General features: G+C 32.5%; 2 protein-coding genes and 1 long non-coding RNA gene across 3 annotated transcripts; all 3 read right to left on the bottom strand.

Annotated features, from left to right (window-relative positions):
• Positions 1-1,862: 1,862 nt before the first annotated feature.
• LOC145311322 (uncharacterized) lies at positions 1,863-9,394 on the bottom strand. The gene is made up of 7 exons (XM_080150527.1): positions 9,270-9,394; positions 8,402-8,539; positions 7,738-7,794; positions 7,200-7,259; positions 4,851-4,891; positions 3,740-3,828; positions 1,863-2,442 (listed from the first exon to the last, which is right to left on the bottom strand). The coding sequence occupies exons 1-7, from the start codon at positions 9,375-9,377 to the stop codon at positions 2,330-2,332; spliced, it is 606 nt and encodes a 201-aa protein (XP_080006653.1). The 5' UTR covers positions 9,378-9,394; the 3' UTR covers positions 1,863-2,329.
• Positions 9,395-12,066: 2,672 nt separating this feature from the next.
• LOC145311315 (uncharacterized) lies at positions 12,067-13,562 on the bottom strand. Its single transcript, XR_013876619.1, has 3 exons — positions 13,502-13,562; positions 12,846-12,886; positions 12,067-12,103 (listed from the first exon to the last, which is right to left on the bottom strand). It is a non-coding gene; the product is annotated as an uncharacterized LOC145311315 (long non-coding RNA).
• Positions 13,563-15,431: 1,869 nt separating this feature from the next.
• On the bottom strand, positions 15,432-21,545 carry LOC145311324 (uncharacterized). Its single transcript, XM_080150529.1, has 5 exons — positions 21,424-21,545; positions 20,582-20,648; positions 18,458-18,530; positions 16,121-16,182; positions 15,432-15,521 (listed from the first exon to the last, which is right to left on the bottom strand). The coding sequence occupies exons 1-5, from the start codon at positions 21,543-21,545 to the stop codon at positions 15,432-15,434; spliced, it is 414 nt and encodes a 137-aa protein (XP_080006655.1).
• Positions 21,546-21,875: the final 330 nt, after the last annotated feature.

Here is a 21,875-nt window from a genome sequence, read left to right as displayed (position 1 = left end):
AATAAACCAACCAATCAAAATTCAATAAAAGTCTGCATAGTTGTTAAGTCAAAGAATAAGAAAATGCTATTATGAAACTTTGGGGACTAGTATAAGACTCTTTCTAAGAAGTGTTCACAATATTTTGGTTACGAATTTTTTTTTACAATAATCGCCCCTCCCTTTTTTTTAGGAAAAAAGTTTATCATCGTAATTTGCAATTGGAGCACTATTCCTTCTTCCTGCAAATTATTTTATTTTTCTAGCCCATACATATCAAACCTTTGTGATGTAAATAAATAATGATTTTTCTGGAAAGATCTATAGTATAGATGTATATTCAGACGACTACCTCATTCCCTTTTCCAATGACTTTTTTCGTCTGCTAGCAAATTAGTTTTTGCTACATGGATGTGTTAATATTCCCGACACAATTCAATTGGTTGATTTTCAGAGACCCAATTGAGAGTCGGCACAAGGTCATTGGGATAGGGAAATACAGTTATTTAACCCATTCCCCCTCTAGCGTTTTACTCTAATCTTCAATTTACAAATCTAGCCAATAAGATAGTTTGAAAGTTGTATAAGGGGGTGGGGAAAGGAGATTGATAATGCTCCGCTTGCAAAATAATGAAAATTGACAAAAAAGTTAATTTCTTTGCTTTTGATTTTTTGTTTATTTACAGATGTAAATCTAATAAAAGTATAGAACATTTAAAAAAAAAATTTCTTAAAATTTTCAAATATGAAAAACATTAATTATATTATTTTTAATAACCCAATCTAAAAAAATAAACAAACAAAAAAAAACTATATACCGCCTTATTAAAAAAGGATTTGGTATGATTAATATAAAAAACGAAAATTGTTTTAAAAATTGTTCTATTCTTTCATTATTTTCTTTTTTGTACTTTTGAAAAATAATTTATGATAGGATGAAACAGGATTTAATTTGATGATTATGAATTTATGATTATAGTGATACAACAATAGTTATTTATAAAATCGTATTACAGACAGTTTCTCGCGGATAGTAAAATGAAAAATCATGAAATTTCTGATTTAATGAGGACAAAGTTCCTTAAATTAACAAAGCTAAAAAAATTTCGAGGGAAATTTACTGTAATACGATGCACTTCGTGATCTTTCAGTATGGTTCAAAACCGGTTCTAATCCATCAGAAATTGATCGGATTCGAAGCCATACTGGAAAAAATATATATTTTTACATGTGAATTGCAGAATTGAATATAATTTTTTTTTGTTTAATTCTTACTTTAGATTTAAGTATTTTGAAGATTTTTTTTTTCACAAACATATTTTTTTTGTGAGGTTTTTGTAGCCGATTATATTATATTTTTTTGTGTGATATATCATACATTAAATAAATATAGCATATATGCATTGGATATATAAATTTAGAAATTTAATATTTAAAAAGAAATCTAATTTTTTTTTAATAATTGAACTTTCTTATATCATATTTTTAGAAGTGTTTTTTACTTGAAATGGTTAAAAATATTAGGTACAATTAATCATCTTTTTATCTGAAGTTTTTAATCAATATATTGTACAATTTAATACATTTTTCACATTATAGGTTATAAATATTTTTGAGCAATTTTAATTAGATACAATATATATAAATGTAAGCACATTTTTTGTTATAGTTCTTAGGTATAGTTGTAGATTTTTTTTGTATGTTTAGAAAATAAAAAAATACAGGATTGAAATATAATTTTGAAAATAATTAATAGAACTACCCCTTCTGCAGAATAAAAATATTGGTTGAATAGTTTATACACTGCTAGTACCTTTAGTTTTTGAGCCTTTTTTTTTTTTTAAACTTTGGGTACCAGTGTAATTAGCAGTCTAATGTTTTACCCCTCCCTGATTCTAAATAATTAAATAATCATATTCTTGTCATCATTTAATAGTTATTTCTCGCATCGTATTATAAACAGCTTTCCGCCGATATAGAAAGTACAATTTAAGATTAAAACCAGTTTTTATAGCACTGTGATGCCAAAGGAACGGTCTAAAAAACTGATTTTAATCTTAGGATTGTACCCTTTTATATTCGTAGAAAAATGATTATAATGCGATGCTAGACATAATTTTTATATTGATAGGTGTTGAAGCGATACGGGAATAGTTATTTCTTGCATCGTATTATAAACGTCTTTTTGCGGATATAGAATAAACAATCTTATGTTTGTACATTTTTATATTCATAGAAAGCGATGCTAGACATAGTTTTTTCGTATGAATGAGAACCAGTTCCTATCCACCGGATTCGAATGAATACGAGAAATGTTATCCCAAATCCTGTATTTTTTTTTACATATTATTTAAGTGGTTGCAGCTTTTTCTAATTCCAGTTCTTTCATCCGTTTAGCAGCTGCCTTCTCTATGGCCTGCTTCTTGTACATCTCTATCAACTCTAGCTGTTCTGTCTCATCAACTAACACAGGATAGATTAGAATAGATAGTAGATGGATAGATAGGCTGAAAAATTATTATGTATTGATAGATAAATTTAGATAATTTGGATAGATTGAAAGATAAGCAGACAAATAAATATATTAAAAGATAGATAGATAGATAGATAGATAGATAAGTAGATAGATAGATAGATAGATAGATAGATAGATAGATAGATAGATAGATAGATAGATAGATAGATAGATAGATAGATAGATAGATAGATAGATAGATAGATAGATAGATAGATAGATAGATAGATAGATAGATAGATAGATAGATAGATAGATAGATAGATAGATAGATAGATAGATAGATAGATAGATAGATAGATAGATAGATAGATAGATAGATAGATAGATAGATAGATAGATAGATAGATAGATAGATAGATAGATAGATAGATAGATAGATAGATAGATAGATAGATAGATAGATAGATAGATAGATAGATAGATAGATAGATAGATAGATAGATAGATAGATAGATAGATAGATAGATAGATAGATAGATAGATAGATAGATAGATAGATAGATAGATAGATAGATAGATAGATAGATAGATAGATAGATAGATAGATAGATAGATAGATAGATAGATAGATAGATAGATAGATAGATAGATAGATAGATAGATGGATGGATGGATAGATAGATAGATAGATAGATAGATAGATAGATAGATAGATAGATAGATAGATAGATAGATAGATAGATAGATAGATAGATAGATAGATAGATAGATAGATAGATAGATAGATGGATGGATGGATGGATAGATAGATAGATAGATAGATAGATAGATAGATAGATAGATAGATAGATAGATAGATAGATAGATAGATAGATAGATAGATAGATAGATAGATAGATAGATAGATAGATAGATAGATAGATAGATAGATAGATAGATAGATAGATAGATAGATAGATAGATAGATAGATAGATAGATAGATAGATAGATAGATAGATAGATAGATAGATGGATGGATGGATAGATAGATAGATAGATAGATAGATAGATAGATAGATAGATAGATAGATAGATAGATAGATAGATAGATAGATAGATAGATAGATAGATAGATAGATAGATAGATAGATAGATAGATAGATAGATAGATAGATAGATAGATAGATAGATAGATAGATAGATAGATAGATAGATAGATAGATAGATAGATAGATAGATAGATAGATAGATAGATAGATAGATAGATAGATAGATAGATAGATAGATAGATAGATAGATAGATAGATAGATAGAATTTGTACCACTGTAATCATTGGATATGAAATCTGGAGATTCATTGACAAAACCATTGGCTGTGTACTTGATGTTGCTTTTTGTCATTTGTTGTTGCCTAGTAAAGAAATATTAGTTAGAATAACTTCCACTAGATGGTGTTAACTATAGCAGATCTATAGTATAAATGTATATACAGATAACTACCTCCCTCCCTTTTTAATAACGTTTTCCGTCTGATACCAAATTTTTTTCTGATACTTGGCTGTGTTAATACACACCACACCATTGGTTGATTTTCAATGATCTAATTGAGAGTCGGCACAAGCTTAGTGCGATGGGGAGAGACATTTATTTAACCCTTTCTCCCTCTAGTGTTTTACTCTAATTTAGTTAAGTTTTCTATGTATTGGACTATTTCTTCATGTTTAACATTTGATATAGCATAATAAAGTAATTTTAGTTCAAATATAATCCGCTAGATGATGTTAGATGTTAGAATATGTACTTTATGTTGACAATTTGTTGTAGGATACTAAGATTATATTAGTTAAAATCTCATTGGCTAGGTAGTGTTCAAACATCAACCGTTAGATAATTTCAATTTTTAAAAGCGAAGCTTTTCTATAATTAGGGTCGGTCCGTCCGTCCGTCACAGTTAGCTCTTTTTGTTAATTTAAACAGGTTGGAATTGTCCTATCGATTCCAAACTTTGCATGATGATTCCTGTAGTAGTTAGTTACAATTTAGAAAGCGTAGCTATTCTATAATCAATACCAGAATGTCCGTACGTCCATTTTAAACATGTCGATTTTTAACTTTTTAACAACAAATCTTTGTATGTTAAAATAATCCGATTCTTCTGATTTTTTGAAAACTGATTCCTAGTACAACAAGGTACAATGTTATAAGCGAAACATCTCTATAAACAAATCCAAAAATGGAAGTATGTCCTTAAACAAAATCAACTATTTATGCAGTTTTGCAACAAATTTACTTATAATATTGTTTGTACTGATGCATTAATATTCTGCTAATTCAGTTTTGACAATCTAACAGTGTTAATGTTCGTTGTCCTTCCATTTCAGCGCTTTTATGGATGTTGTCATCTTTGTTATGTAAAGATTTTAAATAACATACTTTGTCTCTTCGGAAGGATAGGATTCATTCATCAGTATAATCTAAAAATTTAAGGAAAAACATTAAAAAAATTAAATTTGCATGTCCGTAATACTGGAAAGGAACCTGGTAATAGTGTCGGACTGATTATGACGTAAGAAAAAAAATTAGCCAATGAGAGGCCATTATTGACCAATGGTAAAATTTATAGTGGCCTCTCATTGGCTATTTTTTTTTCTTACGTCATAATCAGTCCGACACTATTACTAGGTTCCTGGAAAGGAAATTTAATTTCTTTAAGAAACATGCAATTTGCTTTTCTGATACTAGAGATAAAAACGCAAAAAAATTAAAAACAGAGCGACAGAAGGAGAGACGTAAATTAGTACTTGTAAAAATGGACATACTATATCTAGATTACGCTTCTGACCCGATTTTTCATCAAATCTTTAAAGGAACATTATTAGCAATCGATAGTATTGTTTACTTTCGACTCAAGCTGAGGTGGATTCTTTAAAAAAGTAGACTCGCTACTCGATGGTGAGGCAATATTATTTCTGTGATAAATCATCCAAAAGCTTACTAAAAATCTACAAAAATTAAACAAAATCATATGTTAATAAACATTTTAAGATTTTATTTAATTTTTGTAAATATTTATGCGATTTTTGAGGATTTTTCTCAGAAATAATTTTGCCTCACCAGCGAGTAGCAAGCCTAATTTTTAAAAGAATCAACCTCTGTTTGAAGCTTTTAATTTATGACGAAATTTTTTGAGCAAGTAAGTTTGATTCAGTAAAGCTTTGTACTAAGAAATTATATTGTTTACAGCTGACTTTTATCTTTGTTTGAAATGAAAAAAAAAAATTGCGTTCGTAATGAAATGTGTACATAATTTCAAGCAATGAGATTTAATGTAGGTTCCGATAGGATTCTTCTATTGGCTCAATCAGACTTTACCTTAGACAGATGGACAGACAAAGTGAATTATAAACCATACCTTTCCTGCCACAATACTAGCTGTGAACATTACAGACAGACAGACAGACAGATGGACAGACAAAGTGAATTATAAACCTTACTTTTCCTTCCACAATACTAGCTGTGAACATTACAGACACACAGACAGACAGGTGGACAGACAAAGTGAATTATAAACCTTACCTTTCCTGCCACAATACTAGCTGTGAACATTACAGACACACAGACAGACAGATGGACAGATGGACAGACAAAGTGAATTATAAACCTTACCTTTCCTGCTACAATACTAGCTGTGAACATTACAGACAGACAGACAGACAGATGGACAGACAAAGTGAATTATAAACCTTACCTTTCCTGCTACAATACTAGCTGTGAACATTACAGACAGACAGACAGACAGATGGACAGACAAAGTGAATTATAAACCTTACCTTCCCTGCCACAATACTAGCTGTGAACATTATAGACAGATGGACAGACGGACAGACAAAGTGAATTATAAACCTTTACTTTTCTGCCACAATACTAGCTGTAAACATTACAGACAGACAAAAAGACAGATGGACAGACAAAGTGAATTATAAACCTTACCTTTCCTGCCACAATACTAGCTGTGAACATTACAGACAGACAGACAGACAGATGGACAGACAACGTGAAATATAAACCTTATCTTCCCTGCCACGATACTAGCTGTGAACATTACAGACAGACAGACAAATGGTCAGACAAAGTGAATTATAAACCTTACCTTTCCTGCCACAATACTAGCTGTGAACATTATAGACAGACAGACAGACAGATGGACAGATAAAGTGAAATATAAACCTTACCTTTCCTGCCACAATACTAGCTGTGAACATTATAGACAGACAGACAGATGGACAGAGAAAATGAATTATAAACCTTACCTTTCCTGCCACAATACTAGCTGTGAACATTATAGACAGACAGACAGATGGACAGAGAAAATGAATTATAAACCTTACCTTTCCTGCCAAAATACTAGCTGTGAACATTACACACAGACAGACAGACAGATGGACAGACAAAAAGAATTATAAACCTTACCTTTCCTGCCACAATACTAGCTGTGAACATTACAGACAGACAGACAAAGTGAAATATAAACCTTACCTTTCCAGCCACAATACTAGCTGTGAACATTACACACAGACAGACAGGCAGATGGACAGACAAAGTGAATTATAAACCTTACCTTTCCTGCCCCGATACTAGCTGTGAACATTACAGACACACAGACAGACAGATGGACAGACAAAGTGAATTATAAACCATACCTTTCCTGCCACAATACTAGCTGTGAACATTACAGACACACAGACAGACAGATGGACAGACAAAGTGAATTATAAACCTTACCTTTCCTGCCACAATACTAGCTGTAAACAAGAACAAGAACAAAAATGTTAGGTACACACTAGCCAATACAATTAATACTCACAACTCTTTTTCTTTCTTTATATAATCTACTAATGGGATTTTCCCGGCTGGTAATCAAGATGAACAGCTGAAAATTCCTTATATTGATAATTGATCAAACAGTATTTAATCTACTTGGTCCGTCAGCCTGTTAATCATGGTACAAATTGTAAATATTAAAACATCCAAACGCCCATGCGCAACTTAATTTATGGATGTTGTCATCCTTGTTTTTTATTTTAAAATTGTTTAGATTAGGGTTGGGCCGGATATCTGGCCAACGTTCGATATAAGGCAATTTACCGAATATCCGGCCGGATAACCGGATATCTGGCGTCAAAAATCAGCCGGATATCATGGAACCGGATAGTTTTAGTATCCGGCCGGATATTGAAAATGACCGGAAATCCGGCCGGATAACCGGCCAGACCGGATATCCGGCCCAACCCTAGTTTAGATTGAGTATTTTTTGTTTCCTGATGTCGCTGTAAAGCTGTTCTTTTTTCTTTTCTTCGTCAGACTTTTTGCTGCTCTCCTAAAAGTAGCGGGACAAAGTGTCAAAAAAATCAGCCATGTGACGTCATAAAAATGAGGGAGATGAGAGGAGAAGTTGGAAAGACAACTCATAAACAAAAGATGAATAATCTCTCATTTTTATGACGTCACATGGCTGATTTTTGAGACACTTTGTCCTTCTACCTATTAAGATATAAAATTTAGAGAAAAGCTAATCTATAATTCACTTTGTCTGTCCGTAACAAGAAGAGGGAAATGTGATTTTCTCAGCTGCTATTGAAGTTTGACAGCTGGAATTTTTAGTAAAGATTCCTATGTCATGTGCGCATCCAGTATATACATTGTTTTATCCGTCTGTCTATCAGTCATGCTTTATAAGCCATTAACACATATTATTTAAAGGTTTCATGAGTTATGTTGATAGTTTTGTATATTTTCTTTCTTTCTTTTCTTGTTGATTTCAATTAGTGGTTGAAAAGTTTGGACACTCAACATAATGAACCAACCAATCAAAATTCACATTCCGCGAAGTTGTTGAGCCAACGAATAAGAAAATGTAATTAGAAAACTTTGGGGACTTGTTAAATAATCAGCCCAATGTCCCCTCCCTCCATAAATGTACTTACTTGAGCCTTGTCCTTCTTGTTGTTGAGAGCTTCCTCAATTAGTTTGAGGCTGTCATCCTTGGACAGATGGGAGGTGGGGGACAGTTTCTCCTGGGCTTTAGCCTCAGCCTCCTTCAAGGCAGCTACATCTATGTGCACCTTAAAACATAGATTTTTTAGTAGCGAAGCTACTTTGTAATGCACATTGTCTGTCCGTCCAACTGTATATAAGAAATATTAAACGATGAGACTGAAAAACTTTGGGTACTTTTTATTAAATCATAATTGATCAATCAACTTTTCAACCTATAACTTTAATCTACCGAGGGGTTGATTTAGATTATTATCATTGGGTATCCACATAAATCTATCGTCCATTGTCTTATCCTGTAAGATGCCTAAAAAAAATCTCTAGGATGTCTTTCTGTCTGTCTGTTTGTCGGTTACAAAGGATTTCGCTAACCGCTGAACTTATATAATTTTCTTTCTCTTAGGTCCTGTCATGGGTAGCCAGTCTAACCAACAATTCTACAAAAAACCACGAAACCTTATTGAGTATGTATCTGGTGGTATATTTTGTTTTTGGCATGTAAGTGCAGAGGATTGGGAAAGAAGGGAAGAAAAGGGGAAGGGGGTTTTGGGGAAATTTTTCTTTAGATTTGTTTATCAGAATATTATTCCCTTGTACCTGGGTCCTGTGAATGTTTTTATCTACTTTGGGGGAAGAAATTACCACCCGTTCAAGAGATATTGTCCCTGAAAAAAATTATTATCCCCATCTCCAAATTTTTCTTTTTACTTTTTGAATCTAGAATTTTAAAATCATGTGTCCCTAGTGGCCTCTAGGGGCGTAGCCACTAGTAACTATGTATAAAAGGATTGACAATACCTCTTTCTTAGCCAGATTATTAGTTGCTGCTCTGATAGGCCTAGGACTGGCTGTATAGTCTAGAATACTTTGTACACTCTTGTTCTTGTCACCCACTGTAACAGACATCTTTCATACCTGAAAATGTTGATTGGTTTGTATAAAATAGCACTGCTCTAACTTTTTTTACAATTAATTTTAATATACAGAAATTTCATTTATAAATGTACGTTGCTGTCTATAGTGCCCTAGGGATAGATGTCACTGCTTTTGGCCTACCTATTCTGTTTACGTCAGGAAATACCATAAAAACCCATCTCTTTTTAAGGGGTTTTTTTCACCCCCTTCCATTTCTCTTTCCCTCTACTATGACGTCAATAGAATAGGTTGGACAAATGCAGTGACTTCTATCACCATTTTTCTAGGGCACTAAATACAGCTACCTGAAAATGGGAACATCTATGGGGGCGGGCAGTTTCTATCGAAGTGACAAGTCGGGCACAGGACGCCCCTTCCCCACCTTATTTAAAAAGAAGGGTGGAATGAGTAGTTTTCCTTAAAAAATTATTGATCATTAACTTTTTTGAAAATTGTATATAAAAAATTGCCAGAACCCATTTATTTTGTTGATTATTTTAGGTTAGGAAGGACATTGCAGATTTTGGAAAAAACCACAGGGGCTAAAACCAAATCATTAATAAGAAGGTGTGGTGGGGGGGGGGGGGGGTGGGGTGGTTATAAGTGATTGGTTGGCTAAATAATGATAAATAAAGATAAAGTACAATGTAATAAACAAAACAAAAAATAATATTTTATAAACTGCCAGAAAATAGGCAATAGAAATTATACAATATAAAAAGTTTTTCCAGTATGGCTTCGAAACCAATTAATATCCGCTGGAATAGAACCGGTTCTGAGCCGTACTGAAAATAATGTATCGTATCGTATTACAGACAATTTTCCAAGAATAATAAAATAAAAAACATAATATTGATACCAGTTTTGTTAGACTATGCCTCGGTCCTTTCGGGACAAAGAAAACTGGTATTAATCTTATAATTTTTCTTTTTCTCATCCGCGGAAAGCTGTCTATAAATACGATGCTAAAAAAAACTTATTATATACTAAATCATTAGAAAAAAGGTAAAATTTTAATTTGGCCCAATCATTTCATTTTAGATTTGGTACAAAAATTTTGGCTTTATTGTTTTTGGCTTCTAACAGGGCCCGGCAGCCGCGCGTAAGCCAAGACTAAACCTAAAATTTAAACCCGTATAGATGCTTTGATTTTTAAAAGAGGGATTGCCATATTTGGGTTAGGTTTTAAAGTTTTATAAGGTTGATTTCACTGAGGCCTACAGGTGGTTGACGCGCGACTGCCGAGCCCTGGCTTTTAATATAAACTTGGAATATAAAATTAAAACTGCACAACTACATTTCCACTGGATACAAACCGGTTAAACATTCTAATATGGCTGTAAAGAAATTGTACATGGAAACGTAAATACAAATAAAAGAACTAATTTTCCAGTATGGCTCTGAATCCGATCATTTTTTGATGAAATAGAATCGGGTCTCAGCCATACTGAAAAATCATGTATAGCATCACATTACAGACAATTTTTCACTAAAATGAAAAAAATATAAGATAAATACCATTTTGTTATCACGGACCTTAAGCCCTATGGTCTAACAAAACTGGTATTAACCTCATAATGTTTCATTTTCATATCGGCGGAAAGCTGTCTATAATGCGATAAACAACTATTATATTGTTTTATTTTGTTGATAGGATTTTATATTCTGTATCTGTCTATCTTCATTCACTGGGTAGTCGTTGGATATGAAGGTGGGGGACTCGTTGATGAACCCAGTGCCCGCGTACCTGGTCACCATTTTATACTTCTAGCAGATCATAGACACCCTGTACACCGAGGTTATACGCAAGTTTAGAAAGTATAAAGGATTAATTATCACTCAAAAATTGTAAAATTTAGGTTTCAAGAATTTCTTCTGTTTTAACCCGCGATCGTGGATCAACACGTCGCCGGTGAGGAGATAGGTTCGAATCTCGGGCCGACACCGCGTCATAACTAAAGACGTTAAAATGGTTCTTACTGATGCTATGTCAGGTGCGCGAGTAGGGGTAATACCTAGGCCTATAAACAGGCGCAACTCATTACCATGCACAGTTAGGACTTCTCAGACAAAAGTTGTGCAATGAAAGGGTTTGTTGTCTGATGGATGTTACTTAACCTAATATCCTTGGGTGTTAGAGTATCGCATCCAATAACATGCGGATGATGCTCTAGTAATATCTTCTGCTTAAAAATATTTCCAAATCTCGAGAAAGCCAATATGAACAAAATATTTATCTACCTATCCCATGTGTTGGGCTCTAAACCTGCAGGGTCAATACCTGCAATGACTTAACCCCATGGGGCTACCCCTTATCAAATATAACCTAACCTAACATAAATATTATTTGTACTTAACATTGCACTTTGAGGGATTTTGTGATTGTGATTATTCCCTTAAAAAAAACCCATCTTTTATCAAACAAGGATGACAACATCCATAAGTAGCGAAGCACAAAAACCATGGCTGGGAATGCGGGCAAGTAGATTAAAATATCATTTGGTAAAATCAAGAATAATCAAACCTTCCTTATATATTTCTATATTTCTATAATTTTTAATATTTATATTTTAAAAATCGCATTTTCCCCATATCATTGTAGACTGGCGGACAGACGGGCGAATGGACGAACGGACAGACAAAGTTAATTAATAATAAAAACCTTATGAAGAAGTATAAAATTCCTTATGTTACTGTTTATTATCTGCTGTAACATACTAAAAATATATTACATTAATTTTAAAAAGCAAAGATCTTTTCCATAATTGTTATGATTCCTTTAACAGTTAGGTACAATCTAGGAAGCGTAGCAACTCTTTAATTGTTAGCAGAAAGTCCGTACGTTCATTTAAAACGTGCTGATTCAATTTTGTTTGATTTTTAAAATGACAATGCCTAGGACAATAAAGTACAATATTATAAGCGAAGCATCTTTATAATAAAGTCCTAAAAATGAAAGAATATTGTTATAAGTATCTTGTATTTTCGCAATTTTATGTTCAATTTTGTTTAGACTAACAAAGTAATGTTCTGCTTATTATATTCTGAAATTCTACAGGTGTTAATATTCGTCTGATCTACTTTCTGAAGTTTGAGCTTCGCTTTTACGGATGTTGTCATCCTTGTTAATTCAATCAAGGAATAAGGTATAGCCAACAAGCGAAAAAATATAGATTAATATTTTGGGGGTAGATAAAAAGATTTCTAAGTGTTGATCCTCAACGACAGCTGGAAATTAATGGGTTTAGTGGTTTTCCCCCCGAATTAATTTCTTTGCTAAATTGGATTTTAAGATAAATTTTACAAATAATCGATTTTATGTAAATAAAAGATATACATTTAGTAAATAGATTGAATAAACGGATAGATAGTCAGATACGTAAATCTAGCCGTTTACAGGATCTTATTAAACATACACATTCAAAACAAACATTCTGTTACTTAAGCATATCAATTCACCTTGATTCTTGTGTTGGAAAATGCTCTTTGGTGATCACAATCTATAAAAAAAAGATAAATGTTATTTATTGCATCGTATAATAGACAGCTTTCCGCAGATATAAACATGATAAAATATATGATTAAAACCAGTTATTAAAGCCCTTAGGGGTCAAAGGCATAGCATCAGTAGATATCATTTTAAAGTCTCTAGTATAAGTGCGGCGTGGTCCATTCTCGAACCCGCCACCTCAGATGCCTGTGCGTCCTTCGTATCGTTTTTAAACTTTGGATGATGATTCCTGTAACAATTAGATACGATTTATTAAGCGTAGCAACTCTATAATTATTATAAGAAAGTTCGTATGTCCATTTTAAACATACTAGTTTTGATTTTTTTTGTTGAAATGATATTATTTTCCTATTTTAAGAATAATAATTCCTTGAACAACAAGATACAATAGTTTAGGCAAAGCATCTCTATAATCAAGTTCCAAACTTTAAGTATGTCCATAACAGACTCCTGTAATTACGTAATTTTGCAACAAGTTTTCAATTTTGTTTATACTACTAATTTAATATTCTATCTATTAATTGTTCATGTTCGTTTGTTCTACCGTTTGGTTTCAGAGCTTCACTTTTATGGATGTTGTCATCCTTGTTAATCTAAATTTTACCTTTAAAGTAACAACTCCAACTGTAAATAGAGTAAGAACCAAGAATGTTAGGTAGACACTATGAGATTATAAAATATTTTCATTTTTAGAATTGAAGCTACTCAATAACAAGGCTATGTCCGTACGTTCGTCTGTCCGTTTGTCTAAACGCAAATCCGTAGCAGACTAGTTTCTAGATTAAAACTTGATTGGAGTGTGCAAACATTTCCAAACTTATCCACTAGTAATTTAAATCTACTGAGGGGGTAATTTTATTTTTCATAATTGGTGGTGTAAATTAATTTATTGTCCATTGTCTTATTCCTTATCTGAAAATAGTTTGTACTTTCCTTTGCTAAATTGCAACAAAAATGGCGCTCCGTTTTTGGCGCCAATTTAAAGGCGGGAATATTAAAGGAAGAAGACTTTTTTGTCTCAAGCTTAAGATCTCAAAAATTGATGTTCCAAATGGGTTGTACTTTACTGGGAAAATGTCTTGTGGTGGTTTTATGCTATTTTCTAAATCTCCTACACCCTCCCCTAGGGCTAGGTGAGAAACAACTAGTCCTTTACCATAAAAAAAAACTTGTCTGAAGCTTAAGATCTCAGAGATACAGGGTGCACCACATAAATCCGGACTTTTTCTTATTTTTAAACAAAAAAACATAAAATCGTCAATTTAAAAGATTTTATTGAATTTTAAAAACTGGGAAGCAACCAAGGTATATGACTATTAGATTATTTAATAAAATCGCCGCCAGCCTCAATCACCGCCTCTACCCGCCCCCTGAACCGCCCGCCGACCCTGGTCACCATGTCCCTGTTCAAGCAGGCGAAGTTCTCCATGATAGGAGCAATGAGAGAGGCCTTTTTGGTATGGGCGCGTCTATTGGTTCATGCTTTAATGGCGCTCCAGGCCAAAAACTCCATTGGATTAAGATCGGGGCTGCTGGGAGGCCACATCTCCTTAAGGAGTGAGTAACAGCAGGATCCAAATTAACCCATCTTTAAAGCTACCCTTTGACACGGCGGCTCTCATTTGGGCCACAGTTAAGCTAGAACAACGTTTTATACCTTTTTAAAAATGGCACAAAGATTAAGATAGGGTTATTAGTGCAATACATAGTCTAAAACGAGTTTCAAGGTTTCATATGGGCCCCTGAAGTCAAGAACCGAGAAATTTTTAAAGATTTTTGACGTTTTTGACACCTTAAAATCTACCACGATCCACTTTGTCGGAGTACTACAGCCAAGTTAGCTGGGATAGAGAGCTCTAGTCTTTTCTAGTGTTTTCACTATGTATCTGATAGTATCTCCAGCAAGTTTCATTAGTCCATCTCACCTACAGATGGGCTGAGGTCAGATTCAGTAGGCCCAAGTCATAAATCCACGGTATTTTATCTGCGCAATTCGAATCTGCCTTGTTGAACATATGCGCGGCCAGCTCGGCGTACACGTCCTCCATCGTCCAAAGATTTTCATGGGTGAAAAGGTCATTACCTAAGATTTTTATAGTGGGGTCAAACGTCCTGATTGGTCAAGTAGTTTTGGCGCCATGGCCGTTTAAAAAAAGTCCGGATTTATGTGGCGCACCCTGTAGATGGTTCAAATGGGTTATACTTTTCTAGGAAACTCTGTAAATGTCTTTAATTTGTTTTAGGCTATTTAAAATCTAAATTTAGTTATCATTACGATGTTTAAAAGCTATTGTTTGATAACTTTAAACAGAATATTCGGGTATAGTCCCTTTCGTGGCAACGCCTCTTAAGGGGCATTTCTTCGTATTTTCATAGTAACTTTTCCCCTATTTCTAGCCCCTGCAGGACCAATTGCCTAATCCTGTAGGGCAATCACCCAACCCAACTTAACCTAACCTAACCTAAAATGACCTATAAAAACTAATGTGAAAATACGAGGAAACGCCCCTTAAGAGGCGTTGCCACGAAAGGGGCTATACCCGAATATTATTTAAAAATGAAATATTCCTCAGGTCATTGTAAAATTGTTCTTTTTTCTTATCATCATCAGGCTTTTTATCCTCCTTAATAAACATAAAATAAAAATAATTAAAAGAATAGAGGGGACATGATATATGTGTAAATCACCCCTCAGTGCAGGGACCCTGTAACGATTTTCTATTGGATCTTTGAAATCAGCTAATAGCGCGTCGGAAATGTAAGCACAGCCAAGTCCCTACAAAAGAACAAAAATCAATTTGCTAGCAGAAGAGAAGGGTCTCTCTCTATCACTTGGGCCAGGAAGTTGTCTGGATTATACATCTTTACTTATATATTTGTTAGTGTAGTAATGATTTATAAGCAAAATTAAAATTTAAGCTAGTTCTAGGCCGTACTTAAAATCAGGGCTCGGCAGCCGCATATCAACCACCTGTAAGCCTCTGGTAAATCAACCTTCAACAATTTTAAAAACCAGTTGGAAGTCTAAACCTGACCAAAATATGTCAATGCCTCTTTAAAAAATACTTCGTTTTGTATCGAATCACAGACAGTTTTCCACACACAAAAATTTGAATCTTAGTATTAAAACCTGTTTTATGTACTGGGCATTCAGCCCTTCAGGGACAACAAAACTGTTATTAAACATTTTTCAATTTAATATCCGCGGAAAACTTTCGCCTACCTCCTTCTTTCCCGAGTGATCGGCGTCCAAATCATTTGATCCAAAAGCAGCATTTTCTAAAACTGTAAAAAAAACTTTTAATACATACATTTTTATTAGCAAAGCTACTCTATAATTTTAAATGTCCGTCTGTCCGTATGTCCGTCTGTCTTAGTTTGGGGGAAACGTGATTTTCTCGGCTCCTATAAAATATAAAAGGCTGACAACATTCCCATTATTAAGGAGCCCAAATAACTATAAAACATAAATGGCGGTCGGACCGCTTTTTAGCAGGTTTTAGGCTATTTTTGTATTTTTCTCCATATCTTTGGTGTTTATGGTCAAAGAAGGTGTATCAACTTTTTTTTTTATAGCTAGCCGGTTCTTTTAGTAAGTAGTAGATGTAAAATTTTTCATAGAATTCAGGTATGCAATCGGTTTTTTTTGTAGACCTCTTATTTTTAAAGTAATTTAAGTTTTTTAAAAAAAGATTAAGTCGATTTTAAGGTACTAAAACGCAACAAAAAAAAGGAAGAAAATGTCCATTATGTACAAAAATAGTAAGATCTTTAATTTGATACCTTACTTTTTGAATTTTGTCAGGTAATTATTGAAAAAATTGATTTTTTTAAACCCACGAGAATAAAAACTTTGAACTTAATTTTATCATTTCACAGGTAAAAAAATATGGGTTCATATATACCTTTAGAATCAGAAAAATATTACAAATCCATTGTAAGCAAAATTGAACAAAGTAAAAAAAATAAAAAATAAACAAATGGCCAATTATATTTTTTGTTCAGGCAACACTTTCGTCTTCCCTTTTTTACCCCCTCTTTACCCCCTTCCCATTTTTATACTCAATTCAAGAATTAAGACGTTGCCTGTATAATATAATATGATATTTTCATATAATTTCTTTTATTGTAGTTTATATACTATATTGTAAACTTTTTTTTCAATTTTGCTTACAATGGATTCGTAATATTTTTCTGATTCTAAAGGTATATATGAACCCATATTTTTTTACCTGTGAAATGATAAAATTAAGTTCAAAGTTTTTATTCTCGTGGGTTTAAAAAAATCGATTTTTTCAATAATTACCTGACAGAATTGAAAAAGTAAGGTGTCAAATTAAAGATCTTACTATTTTTGTTCATAATGGCCAATTTCTTTCTTTTTTTTGTTGCATTTTAGTACCTTAAAATCGACTTAATTTTTTTTTTTTAAAACTTAAATTACTTAAAAAATAAGAGGTCTAGCTATAAAAAAAAAGTTGATACACCTTCTTTCCAAAATTTTTTCAGTTTTAGATATCAAAATAAAATTTCCTGTCATTTCAAGAAACAACTATGACAGTCAGACTGCCTTTAAGCAGGTTTTAGGCTATTTTTGTATTTTTCACATTTTTATTTATCTGTCTGTTAGTCATAGTACTGATATATAAGTATTAAAAATTAAAAACAAATGTTGAAAAGGTTTCGTGATTTTTCCCCAATATACATGTTTTTGACAACTAATCTTTAAATTCTTATACATAATTTTTGTGCTTCGCTACTTATGGATGTTGTCACGCTTGTTTAGTTTGTGGGTTAAAGCCATTTACTTAAATCTGAACGTAGTTCTATCTGTTAATTTAGACTCGTTAAACTTGTCCTATTTATTTCAAATTTTGCATTATGATTAGAATGTTACCATTCCGTTCGTCCTTTAAAACCGAATTTTCATTTTTTTGGCATTACTTTCTTATTACTAGCGGCTACAACTCTTGAGGCATCTAGGGGTACTTAAGGTGATGATTGTTTGAATCTAGGGTTGGGCCGGATATCCGGTCATTTTCAATATCCGGCTGGATAACAGATATTAAAACTATCCGGTTACTTGATATCCGGCTGATTTTTGGCGCTTGATATCCGGTTATCCGGCCGGATATCCGGTAATTTGCCGGATATTGAACGATGGCCAGATATCCGGCCGGAACCGGATATCCGGCATTATAAATCAGCCGGATATCCGGTATCCGGCCAAAAAAGAATCTGGCCCAACCCTACTTGAATCCTTCTTTTCATTTTATTTTCAAATAGACAAAGGAAAAAAATAGAGGGTGGGGTGCTGGGGTTGTGGTTCCCTCCCTTTAAATAGTTATAAACCTTCCCAGGACCTATGAGAAACTACACACTAAAGAGGAACCATATCAGTTCGGTGGTTAGCGAGATCCTTTGCTACAGACAAAAACACCTCTTTACTCTATATCATAGGATAATTGCAATTAATGTGTCTTTTGTGAATAATAAAATCTTCAGGGGTTCAACTCCTCCCCCACCCCAACAATGAATAGAATTTTCATAAAGTTTGAACCTGATGGATCTATAACATTTGTGATATTATTGCCTTCTGCTGTTGTGGTTAGGGCCCCAACATTTATACTAACCTAAAATAAATGAATAATTAAACAAGGATGACAACATCCATAAGTAGCGAAGCACAAAAAATTGTGGATGGGAATATGTAGAAGTAGATTTAAAGTGTATCTATTAAAATCAAGAATAGATTTATTGGAGAAAATAAATACGAAACCTTGTTTTATTTTGTATGATGAAGACGGTTAAAGTAAATTACATACTAGATACACATAACAATGGGAAAAAATATTTTGAAACTGTTAATGCAAAAAAGTTTTAAAATTGGACCAAAAATACCAAAGATATGGGGAAATATGTCAAACATATAAAAATAGCCCAAAACCTGCTAAGGCAGTTTGGCCGCCACTGTTTCTTTTCTTAAAACGCCAGAAATTTAATTTTAATATCTATAACTGAAAAAATTTCGAAAATCGGACCATAAACACCAAAGATATGGGGAAAAATGTGAAAAATATAGAAATAGCCAAAAACCTGCAAAAAGGAAGTCTGACCGTCATTGTTGTTTTCTTCAAACGACAGGAAATTTAATTTTGAAATCTATAACTGAAAAAATTTCGAAAATCAGACCATAAACACCAAAGATATGGGGAAAAATGTGAAAAATATAGAAATAGCCAAAAACCTGCAAAAAGGAAGTTTGACCGTCATTGTTGTTTTCTTCAAATGACGGGAAATTTAATTTTGATATCTTTAACTGAAATATTTTGAAAATCGGACCATAAACACCAAAGATATGGGAAAATTTGAAAAATATAAAAATAGCCTAAAACCTGCTAAAAAGAAGTCCGACCGCCATTGATGTTTTATAGTTAATTGTGCTCCTTAATGATGGGAATGTTTATAGGAGCCGAGAAAATAACGTTTCCCCCAATTCATCATTTACGGACGGACGGACGGACATTGTGAATTATAGAATAGCTTCGCTACTAAATATAACAAGGATGACAACATCCACAAATTTTATGAACAGAATATCAATCTAAAAGTCTAAACATAAATGTAATGAAAAATTACTTAAATACAGGATATTGTCTAAGGAAATACTTATATTTTTAGGAATTTATCATGGAGATACTTCGCTTATAATAGTGTATCTCGTTGTTTTAGGAATCAAAATTCCAAAAATAAAATTTAAATGTTTAAATGGACGCATGGACTTTCTGGTAACAATTATAGAATTGCTAAGCGTTTTAAAATGTACCTAACTATTACAAGAATCACTATGCAAAGTTAGAAATTGATAGCACAATTCTAACAGGCATAAATCATTTGGAGTTGTACATAAATTTATGGGCCATTGTCAGATCCCCTGAAATATTACATTAAAGCCCTTGGTGTCTTCTTTAAATGTGTTTTTGTTGGTTTTTACGATATCAAATTCTTTATTCTTACACTTCTATAAGTGGAGGAACAAGTTGTTTATTTTGGTCTTAAAAATGTTTGTTTCTTAACATTTCTTGTTATGTATGTAATTTATTACCAAAAATAAAATAATATGTTTACATAAATTTCTATAAATATTGTGATTAATTATTCAACATTTTTCATGGCTTTCTAATGTATTAACTTTTTCTATTTCTATTCGCTTCTCCCCTAACCTAAAAGACCCATCCCTCAACATTTATTTTTAATGAAATAAGAAAATGTTTTTTAAGAAATAACTTATTTTTACCCAAAATAGCTTAAAACCTGCCCTGGATAAATACTAAGCTCACCTAAATATGTTGGACATGCATACAACCTATTGTATACTTTAGTATATAAATATATTGGCTGCGCAACTAGCCTCTGTAAGGTTGGAAGGGGGCTGGTTTTAAAGCCCTCTAAAACAGTTTAGTCAGAGGCTAGAGATTGCCATTCTTCTCACCTCTCTTCCCTTATTCCCTTTTTTTTACCCACTTACCATCAGCTACATCAAAAAACAAGTTTTACGCCAACTCTACCCCAACAAAATATTTAATTTTTGGATAATTTCAAATGAAATTAATTGGCTGAATAGCTGCCCCTGATTTTAGCATTTAAAGGACACATAAGTTTAAATTTTTGATTAAAAACTTACTTCATTATTTTTTGGCTGATTTTGAGAACTTTTCCCACCAATTGGCACCAAGGTTGATCTCATTGGCCTACAGAAAAAAAGTCAGAATTATATAAAGTTTATCTATCAATCTATTTATTTATCTATCTATCTATCTATCTATCTATCTATCTATCTATCTATCTATCTATCTATCTATCTATCTATCTATCTATCTATCTATCTATCTATCTATCTATCTATCTATCTATCTATCTATCTATCTATCTATCTATCTATCTATCTATCTATCTATCTATCTATCTATCTATCTATCTATCTATCTATCTATCTATCTATCTATCTATCTATCTATCTATCTATCTATCTATCTATCTATCTATCTATCTATCTATCTATCTATCTATCTATCTATCTATCTATCTATCTATCTATCTATCTATCTATCTATCTATCTATCTATCTATCTATCTATCTATCTATCTATCTATCTATCTATCTATCTATCTATCTATCTATCTATCTATCTATCTATCTATCTATCTATCTATCTATCTATCTATCTATCTATCTATCTATCTATCTATCTATCTATCTATCTATCTATCTATCTATCTATCTATCTATCTATCTATCTATCTATCTATCTATCTATCTATCTATCTATCTATCTATCTATCTATCTATCTATCTATCTATCTATCTATCTATCTATCTATCTATCTATCTATCTATCTATCTATCTATCTATCTATCTATCTATCTATCTATCTATCTATCTATCTATCTATCTATCTATCTATCTATCTATCTATCTATCTATCTATCTATCTATCTATCTATCAATCAATCTATCATAATACCTAGGGCTAGCAGTATAATCATGGATGCTTTGTAGACTCGCGTTCTTGGCCGATGGATCATTTGTAGAATTTTTAAATTCTAGACCATTTTCTTGACGACCTCCATTTTGTTCATTTTTCATTTCTGTAGATGATAATCTTATTTAATGGAAATCAACAAATATATAGGGGTACCCATGTCTAACCTAACCTAGCATAAGGTATTAATCAGAACCAGACTGTGTGTATGTACCGAAGGATCTCGCTAACTGTACCGATATGGTTTTTCTTCAGAGGGTAGTTTCTCATATTTCCTGGGAAGATTATAACTATTTTGGGGTAAGGTACCACCACCCTACCAAGATAAATCGCCTCCAGAAAAAAATACCCTCGTTTACTTCTTTTTAAACTACAATGGAAAGTGTGGAAGTTGACTTCCACCTCCTCCCCCATTAAGGGCCCCTTGAGCCCAG

This window comes from Acartia tonsa, unplaced genomic scaffold, assembly GCF_053477335.1.
Source record: "Acartia tonsa isolate MP-2025a unplaced genomic scaffold, ASM5347733v1 sca4, whole genome shotgun sequence".
In the NCBI taxonomy this organism is placed as follows: Eukaryota; Metazoa; Arthropoda; class Copepoda; order Calanoida; family Acartiidae; genus Acartia; species Acartia tonsa.
This window is presented reverse-complemented; position numbering and strand designations above follow the sequence as displayed.